This window comes from Lotus japonicus, chromosome 5 (genome assembly GCF_012489685.1).
Source record: "Lotus japonicus ecotype B-129 chromosome 5, LjGifu_v1.2".
NCBI classification, from domain to species: Eukaryota; Viridiplantae; Streptophyta; class Magnoliopsida; order Fabales; family Fabaceae; genus Lotus; species Lotus japonicus.
In genome coordinates this window covers 9,328,108-9,338,100 of record NC_080045.1, presented here as the reverse complement: position 1 = coordinate 9,338,100, position 9,993 = coordinate 9,328,108, and the positions used below count along the sequence as shown (strand labels likewise).

Genomic DNA, 9,993 nt, shown 5'->3' with positions numbered 1-9,993 from the left:
TCTTTCTTTAGAGGTAATCTTGTTCGAGCCGGAAATATCTAATATCATGATGGGGTTAATTTTTTCAGCGAGGTTTTTTCCATTTACAATACTCGAATCCAAGACTTTATTACTTAAGAAGAATCAAACATGTATCACTTGAATCAACCACTAGTCGTCGATTATACTACTCCTTTATACAAGTTAATATCAAAATTTCAAATTTAAGTAAGTAACAAGATAAGTTTTATCAGACATTTAAGTCTGTAGTGAAAATGAGCGAATTTAAAGATTTCTCGAGAATAATGATAGATTTATCCTCTCTGTATTTTCTATCACATCACTTATCATAGCATTTATTTACTTCTCTCCTCTTCACATTTTATTAAAATGAAGGTAGAATTCATATGTGCACAAACTATAATTCCAAAAATATATCTAACCCTTATATTTTTCTTTAATATTAATTTGGATAAGTCAGGTTGTTTCTTTCTCATTGGAAATAGTCACAGATTGATCAGAAATTCAGAATACAATACATGCATAGATTTTGCCAAGTGGTCCTCTGAGTTGTTACGTGGAGAGTGATTACAACCGTTCTACTTTGCAGCTTACAGTTTCCATCATCAATCATCATTCATCATCGCATGTCACGTTTTTTTTGTGAGCACATCTACGGTAAGTGTGTAATGCAAATGCATCTCACAGTCAAATTCACCTGATTTAGCAGGAGGGTGATGGGTCCCATATTGTTAAAACACATGGGCTCTGAGTAATGATATATACACACCTCATTTTTAAAACACTTCATTTCCGCCTCTTTTTGTTTCTATCTCTCTCCTCTTACCATTTATCACATCTCATACTTTCTCTCCCTTACTTTTTCTTTTCTTCCTATCTCTCTCATCATTCCATCTCACACACCTCAAAAGAGAGGTGTGTGAGTAACATTATTCCATGGGCTCTCGATCAAGAAACTTCACTGATCCACAGAGTAATTAGCTGCCCAGCAATAACGACAATATTCGTACAAAATATTGTCGTTAGCAACATACTAGTATGTATTATAAGAAAAAAAACAACATATTTATAAAAAAAAGAGTAAAGTACACTCACCCCCTCAAGTTTTGTTAGAATAATACTCTATCCCATTCTTATCTAAAATCTACACCCCACCCCATTTTATATAGAGGCAAATTTAGTGACGAAAAATATTCTTCATTAATAATTAGTTATTATTTAAATTGTTAATTAATAATTTCAAAAAATATTTTCAATATAATCCAATAAATATAAAAATGAAAACATCACAGTCCTCCTCATTCTCTCAATCGCGTTCTTCCTCCGTAAATTCACAATGCAAATTCTGCAATAGCACACATGACCGGTTGACAAACCATATCTCGAACATAGTGAAACATGCTTGTGTTTTCATATTTGGTAATAATTCAATTTTAATCAAAATAATCTATTTATACGTCCAATTTTTAAAATTGGATTGTATCTGAATAACGCTTGCATCCTCTGTCTTACCGCAGCTGCTGGCACAGAGTTAGCCGATGCTTATTCCCCGGATACCATCATTGCTTCTTCTCCTGGAAAAGAAGTTCACGACCCGTAGGCCCTCTACCTCCACGCGGCATTGTTCCGTCAGGCTTTCGCCCATTGCGGAAAATTCCCCACTGCTGCCTCCCGTTCCAAAAAGCAACACAAATGGGTGGTGAAGAAAATAGAGAAACAAAATTAAGAAATATGAAGTGGATCGGAGGTTATTAGAACCCAACGATGCGGTGGAGCACCGTTTTTAACAAAATCCACAACATCTTAAACCAACAAAGTGTTCGCTCACAACTTAAAGGGGTGAAGTTCACAACAAGTAGTTGAACAAGTGGCTTTGGGGATGTGCGATTCACGTTCTGGGGTTCAGGTCGCAACAAAACTTTGAGGCATGGTGGTGCCATGGGGTATCACATTCTGGGATGGTTGTCGTCGTGTTAAAGGGAGCAAAGGTTTGGTGGTGACCGTTTGTGGTGAGAAATACGATTTGGAGATAGATGAGACGTGGACTTAACAGGCAGAGTGAATGGTTTTTTTAAATTTAATTCAGTAAAATTATTTTCATAAATTGATGTATGATAGTGTATATGCATTTAATTTATTTAAATTTTAACTAATTAGTAATTATTTTTTATTAGTGACGAATTTGTTTTCGTCACTAAATTTTGCCTTTATAAAAAATGGGGTGGAGTGTAGATTTTAAAAAACAATGGGGTGGCGTGTCATTCTTACAAACCTTGAGGGGGGTGAGTGTATTTTACTCTAAAAAAAACAGCAACTCGTCGTATCATCGTCGTGCTCTTCCTTTTCCCTTTAGCGGTGTCTCCTCTCAGCAACCCTTCGCTTATCCAATAGATACAGATTCCTTCTCTGTGGTTGGGTGAGCTTTATGGCACGCAGTTGGCTGGCGGGTTGTTGTTGGTGGTTCCTTGTCGTTGTTTTCGACACCTGAAGTGGTGTTTGTTGGTTGAGGTGTCGTTCTGCTGCTTGAGTCTTAGGACGTTTTGAAGGTTGTGTTAAAGTTTTTTGTCAGTGCTTTACTCGTCTAGTCGCGGTGTTTTACTTTTAATGTTTCAGGTTCTTTAGACTTCAGGTCCCAACTCTATGACGGTTATTGGGTGTTGTTGTTGGGTTTCGTGCTTTACAGGTTTTGGGTTGTTTCTCGATCTTGCAGGTGTCGTACGATTGGTAGGCTCCTTTCGATTGAGTCAATCGTGTTTTCGACTTTAATGGAGACTTTCCCTAGCTATGTTTGGTTTGGCGTTGCTTGTGGGGCTTTTAGAGATTTTTGGAGGAATAATGTTACTTTCACACCTCTTTTAGAGGTGGAATGAGGAGAGGGTTAGAAAGAAGATGAATTCTGTGGCACCCAAAAAAAATTTTGGGCTTGGTACCTTATAATTTTGTTATTTTTCTTGAAAAAAGATGGATGATTTATTGTTTCAATTTTTAAAAATTTAAGTTCAATTACTCAATAAACTAATAACATATTATTCTTACGTTTGTTAATGCTATTCAATACACGATTTAAAAATTAGGATTTTAAGTTCAATTTACATCTCTGAGAGATCATTTATGTTCCTTTCTTGTCACGACTCTCTTCCTCTATGCCCCACCAATATATTTCTCTTTCAAAAGATACACAATTATGGTGAAAAATCTATAGATTTGACCTGTATTGGAAACTATATATATCGTCTTAGTGATGCATTTTGTTTTGTAAACATCATAATTTTATGAAATTTGTAAAAAAATGCTTTTAAAAAGTATAGTTACTAAAATTTTCTTTATAATAACTTTTTCTTCAAAAATCCCTTTAATGTTTAATATATATTTAAATAGTGAGATATATAAATGATTTTAAAGATAATAATATATAAATGGTAAATAGTAATTATATATCGAACACATAACTCTTATTTTCCCTTCATTCTTTTGAATTTATTCTTCCTCTTTCAATTCAAACAATTCTAATATATATTACCCTATTTTTATTCTACGTTCATTCTTCTTATATTATTTTCATTCATAATCCTTCATCTCATTTTCAATTATGTCTTCAAACATAGCATTAATCCAATATTCTTAAGCATCTAGCAGTGAACAGAAAAATAGAGCAAAAGACAAAAGTAGCAGAAATTAAAGAAAGAATTAGAATCTCCCTCCACTGAATCGTGAAAAACAAGAATTGGGTTTCCAATTATGAATAAGTTTCGTTCCGGTAGGATATCTTAAGTGGTAGGAGCTGGTGGACATATGAATTGGGTGCGAGAGATCCATAGATTGATTTCTGACTGGCGCAATTTATCTTTCCAAAGCATAAAAAAAATTATGAATAAGTTTCCAAATATCTTCTCATTCTCATAATCTCATGCACGTGAAACAAAGAAACAAAGTCATTATTACTTTAATTATAAAATATATACTAAATTGGAAAAGCAGAAACTTTATATATGTGTTCAATTTGTATTCATATATAGTGTTGTTCAGTGTTCTCTAAAGTGCATTAGCCAACAAGTTTTATGCATTAAGATGTCACATTTGTTACATGTTTATCCAATAATTTTATATTTATATTTAATTATAATAATTTTTATTTTGTCATTAATGTCATAGGTTTCCTTCACTTCTCTTCCTCCTCATTCTCCCTTGCTTGTGTGTTTTGACTGGACCCAGTCTCTTATTCTCCATTACGAAAAATACCAATTTTGGAAATTTCTCCAATGAATGCTCGATGAAGAAGATGACTCAATGGTGGAGATCGCAGTGGAGGTACTCGTCAGAGGGATTCTGGTCTCAAGGTCGTGTTCACCTGGAAGTGAGGAGAACGTTGGTGGTCATAACTCTGATGGTGGTTAGAGCACACTGAAAATCGTCGTTGTAGGTTAATTGTAGTTCGTCGAAGCCTGGAGACCGCAGTGGATCTCCTAAAACCTCATTCTTCTTTGTTGCTTTTCATCCATAAACCTTGGAAACTGTTTATAAATGATCTTTGGGCTTCTAAAAACACAATCATGGGAGTTTAGAAGAGATTTAATGGAGGATGATTGAGAAATGAAAGCTTGAATAGGGTGAAGTTTCTTGGCTTGGTTATTGAGAGAAGGCCAAGTCTCTCTTTAACCTAATGCATCAACACAAAAGTGAAGGAGAAACTAGGTTTCAAGCCAAGTTATTGATATTAATACTTGAACTTGAAACAAGAAGAAGAAAAGTGGAGGCAGTGGAAATGGGAGGTGAGAGAGAATAGGAAAGAATAAGAGTAGTGGTGGTGGTGGAAGAGGGAGGTGGTGGAGACGGGGAATATGAAGAGTATTATGAAAAAATAAAAATAAAATTAAAATCCATGTGACATGGTGACTAGGTAACAATTTGGTAATGTAAGCACTAAATAATGATATGAACTTATTCAGATTAAAAATAACAAATTTTAGAGATCCATTTGAATGTAACCCTATTACTGGGACCCATAACATATTTAACCTTATATTTGTATGTAAGGCTTGTTTGGTATGTTGTATAGTATACAATCTGATAGTATTAAACTTGATAGGATAATGACTGATAAAAATTTAATACTATACAACGTTTGCTCATACACTGTATAACCTATCATAGAGTTTAAATTGATAAAATCATATGTTTGTTGGATGGTGGTGGTGGTGGTGGTGGTGATGGGAGTAGAGGGGGTGGTGATGATGGTGGTAGAGATAGGGTGTGGGTGGTAGTTGTGGCGATAGTGGTGGTGGTGAAGGTGATCGTGGGGGGAGGGGGTCGACTTGGTTGTGGCGGTAATGGTGGTGGGGTGGCAGTGTTGTAGGGAGGTGGTAGCAGAAATGACGTGGCAAAGGACGGTGGCAGAGACGTTGGTGGTAGTGGTGGAGGGTGGTGGTGATTTTGGGTGGATTAAATAATTTCATATAGCTTGTACGTCACAATCTTATCATGTTTTATCCATTATTTATATGCTGGATTAAATAATCCATCATTTCAATGTATAAGACTGGATTGATGGATATTACAAATACAATGTTAACACCAAACAATATATAAACTCATAATGTATTGTATAAACTTATATTGTCATATCTAACACGACGTACCAAATAAACCATAAGCCTATTGTCATGCATAATACACCGTACTAAACAAGCCCAAACTAACAAAAACTACTTCAATCTCCTCATGGTCATTTGGGTTTCATGAAAAAATACACATGACCTAGTTTTCACAAGTGTGTGAGATAAGTATGAACACTAGTAGGGGTGTTCATAACCGAACCAATCCAAATAAAACCGACAAACCAATCCAAAAAAACCGAAATCCAATCAAACCGAAAACCGAACGGACTGAAAATTGAAAAAACCGAAATTATTTATTGGATCGGATCGGATTTCGGATTTGATTTCCAAAACCGAACCAATCCAATCCAAACCGAACATTCACAAATATGTATATTTTTAGTTATACATATATCATTCCATTTACACTTACATAGTACATATTTATTGTATATATATTGATTATATCACACATGCTTATTTATAAAATTACGTTTTAATAAAAAAAGTTCAAGTAATTATTTGAACTATATACATGCATCAAAGTAAACAATTATAATCTAATTTAAAAATATGTTGACTATGTTATAATTTATTAATGTTAGGAATTATGTATTGTTGTATTTATCATATATTATATATTTTTAAAATTTATACAACACAATTTCAAAGTATAAAAAAGTGAAACAAAAACCGAACAATCCAATCCAATCCAAACCGCTATAGATTGGATCGGATTGGTTCGGATTTAAATTTAGTAAAAAATTCATTGGATGACAAAATCATAAAACCGATGAGATCGGATCGGATGATTTTTCTCCTCAAAACCGATCCAATCCAATCCGCGAACACCCCTAAACACTAGTACACATCACACAACTCACACTCTCCCAAGCCCCAAAAATAAATAAATATATATAAATAGACAAAAGGAAGCAAAAACGTGGACTCAACGGTACCTTCTCACTCCGCAGCTTCCAAAGCACTCTTCTCTCTCTGCAATGTAGGTTGCCGGAAAATGGCAAACTGTCACCGTAACAACGTCGGAAACATCGTTCTCGGCCACCACCCAACCAAAACCACCACCACATTCTCCACCCACTTCCGCCTATGGAACTCCCTCTCCGCCGCCTCCTTCCGCCGCGTCGTCCTCGACGCCGTCAGCTGCGGCGCCAGCTCCCGCTACCACCACCGACACACCTTTGACCAAAACGACGATTCTCCCTCCGCCGCCTCGACCGCCAGATCAGACTCCTCCATCTCCGACGAGAAGCGGCGACACCAGGGCTCGAGGTCGGAGAAGCTCTCCGATCTGCTGAGCGTGGCGGAGTCGGAAGCGGAGGCTGAGACGAAGAAGAAGGAGGACGCGCTGGAGGAGATGAAGCGTCTTGTGGCGGAGCTGCATCAGGGTGATGATACGGTGAAGCGGCGAGAGGCTGCCGCCACCGTGAGGATGCTCGCGAAGGAGGACTCGCATGTCAGGGGAACGCTCGCAATGCTTGGTGCTATACCACCTCTGGTTGCAATGCTCGACTCCGAAGACCTCGATTCTCAGAAAGCTTCGCTGTATGCGTTGCTCAATCTGGGTATCGGAAACGACGCGTGAGTCTTGCTTCTTCTTCCATTCCATTGCTTCTGATCATTCTTGTTTATTTATTTATGAATTTTTTATCCATTTTCATTCTTGTTTCTCTCACTTTTGATCGATTTTCTAATAATTTTTGCTGTCATTTTCGTTCATTTAATTGTGAATTTGACCAGCATGTGATTTTGATTTCAATAATTATAATTTTTATAGTTTTATGTGTGTATGGTTTGCTTTCTTTTGTTCTGTTTTACAATTTTACTTTGCATGCATCAAGCAAGTTTTAAGAGTTCTGGTTTGTGTTATGTTTCATGTTTCTTGTACATTTATGAATGTGAGTTTCTGTGATTAACTGTAAAATTTTGTGGGGTTCATTTTTGCAGAAACAAAGCAGCAATTGTGAAAGTTGGCTCTGTTCACAAGATGCTCAAGCTCATTGAATCTCCAGAAGGTCTAGATTCAGGGGTGTCTGAAGCAATCGTTGCGAATTTCCTTGGATTGAGTGCTTTGGATTCGAACAAACCGATAATTGGGTCATCTGCTGCAGTACCATTTCTAGTTAGAACCCTTCAGAGTTCAGATGTTAAAACTAGCTCCCAGGCTAAGCAAGATGCTCTGCGAGCGCTGTACAATCTTTCAATCTTCCCGGGGAATATTTCATTCATTCTGGAAACCCATTTGGTCCCGTTTCTGATAAACTCAATAGGGGACATGGAAGTAACCGAAAGAAGCCTCTCAATCCTGAGCAATTTGGTATCGACCCGGGAGGGTAGAAAAGCTATCAGTGCTGTGCCGGATACCTTTCCCATCCTGGTGGATGTATTGAACTGGACCGACTCCCCTGAATGCCAGGAAAAGACTTCGTACGTTTTGATGGTGATGGCGCACAAATCCTTTGGTGACAGGCAGGGTATGATTGAGGCGGGGATTGTGTCGTCGTTGCTTGAGTTGTCGCTTCTCGGAACCACATTGGCTCAGAAAAGGGCCTCGAGGATGTTGGGAAGCTTGAGGGTGGACAAAGGGAAGTATGTCTCTGGGAGCTGTGGCGGAAATTTAGGCGCAACTGTCTCTGCCCCTATTTGCGGCTCTTCATCTTCTTGTGCAAAGCCAGATGGAGGAGGGAAAGAGGGATCTGAGGAGGATGAAGATATGATGATGAGTGACGAGAAGAAAGCGGTGAAGCAATTAGTCCAGCAGAGTTTGCAAAACAACATGAGGAAGATTGTGAAGAGGGCCAACTTGCCGCACGATATCGTTCCATCCGATCATTTTAGGTCTCTCACTTCGAGTTCGACTTCAAAGAGCCTACCATTCTGAAGAATTGCAGCTGTATGAAGAGTAAACCATTAAGTTAGTCTTCACATTATAATTTTGTTGAGCTTTTAGGCTTGTTGTAGGTATTTTGTTGCTAGCATTGATAAATTAGCCCCATTGCTTGTCAAAATCTTGGTAGATAATTATAAAACTGTTTCTAGTTTAAGTTTCTTTGAAGGTTGCATCCTTTCTGGTTTATGACTTTTTTGGGTGTGTTCTCGAAGGAGTCAATTTTGTTTCAGCTGCATGAGTTTCTGAATGGCTCTAAATCTAAAATTAATCCTTGGAGCACGTTTATACGAGTAGTTTCTGGGTGTCAAAATTGATTGAGGAAACAGAAGCCGAAAATGAAATCTTCCAAGCTTTAGAGAAATGGATGAGATGTTCCTGTATGTCTGATCATTGTGTAGGGATGCCTCCCAGTTAGGGGTATAACATGGAAAATTCGTTAATCATAGGGTTAATTTTGTCAAACCCTCGTTACAAGTGTCCCTACATTCAAGGAGTCACTTTCAAACTATAGTACTCATTTGTCTAACCTATTGGCCCTACCTTATGCTTTATTACATATAATCTAATTGGATCTAGTGTGGGAAAGGGTTGTGGGTCATTTTCATCTTTAATATAAACAAACAACAGGGACTAGTCAGTGTAGTTTTTCTATTTGAGAATCTTTCCCCTGTTGGTTTGTCAATTCCATGTGTTGGGTTTCCAGGAATCTTCGGATCATGAGTTTTATGCATTTGCAGTGAGATTAATGTTAAGTACTTAGCTGTCAACCCCTAAATTTTTATAGTTAAAAGAGTTCATTAATTAGTTACCCTTTGTGTTTATTTAATACCACATGAGTTAGTTTACTGAGTTGGTTTCTTCTTTCAGCTAAATGCAGATCCAAATGGAATGGAATGGAAGATGGATTTTTCAACTGAGATCTGGTTGTGATGGAGAGGTGAGCTGTTTGCTGCAAATAAGGCATTTTGTCCCCACTATGTAAATGTTACATGATGTCTCGTGGGGTCTAGTTATTTTGTAATGTTATCTTTTAGATATTGCTTTAATTTATTAGACTTTAGTGTAAATATTCTAATGTTAATGTTTCTGGTCTTAACCATTTAAGTATATCACCTTCCATCATGTGCCAATTAAGGGGGCAATTAAATTAAGGATTGGTTTTTCATTTATTTCCTTTATTTGGCTTGAGACAAAGGTTCCAAAAGCTGTGAGCAGTTGTTGGCTGGAGCTACAGTAAATTTTCCTGTTTGCACGGCAAGGAAGTTTCGAAATTATAGCACAGACAATGATGTGTCGAGTCATTCATACAAAAAGGATTGGTAGATGTTTAGATAAATTAACTGCATATCCTTTTCTGGACTAGTGTTTATTTTATGAACTCAATTACTTGCATATCTAAATGTGAGTAGGTTTTGTGGTAGAAGAAGCGATTATGGAAGACTTAACTGTGAAATCAAAATATGGTTAACAGCTGAATAGCTTACTGAG

General features: G+C 37.1%; 1 protein-coding gene across 2 annotated transcripts; it reads left to right on the top strand.

Moving 5' to 3' along the window:
* Nucleotides 1–6,529: 6,529 nt before the first annotated feature.
* Nucleotides 6,530–9,679, top strand: LOC130718551 (U-box domain-containing protein 7-like). Of its 2 annotated transcripts, none has more exons than XM_057569155.1 (3): nt 6,530–7,196; nt 7,563–8,508; nt 9,373–9,679. In XM_057569155.1, exons 1-2 carry the CDS (start codon nt 6,613–6,615, stop codon nt 8,494–8,496), a joined length of 1,518 nt encoding a protein of 505 aa, XP_057425138.1. In that variant the 5' UTR covers nt 6,530–6,612; the 3' UTR covers nt 8,497–8,508; nt 9,373–9,679. The 2 variants fall into 2 exon arrangements, with proteins under 2 accessions (XP_057425138.1, XP_057425137.1); XM_057569154.1 differs by having other exon boundaries at nt 7,563–8,529.
* Nucleotides 9,680–9,993: the final 314 nt, after the last annotated feature.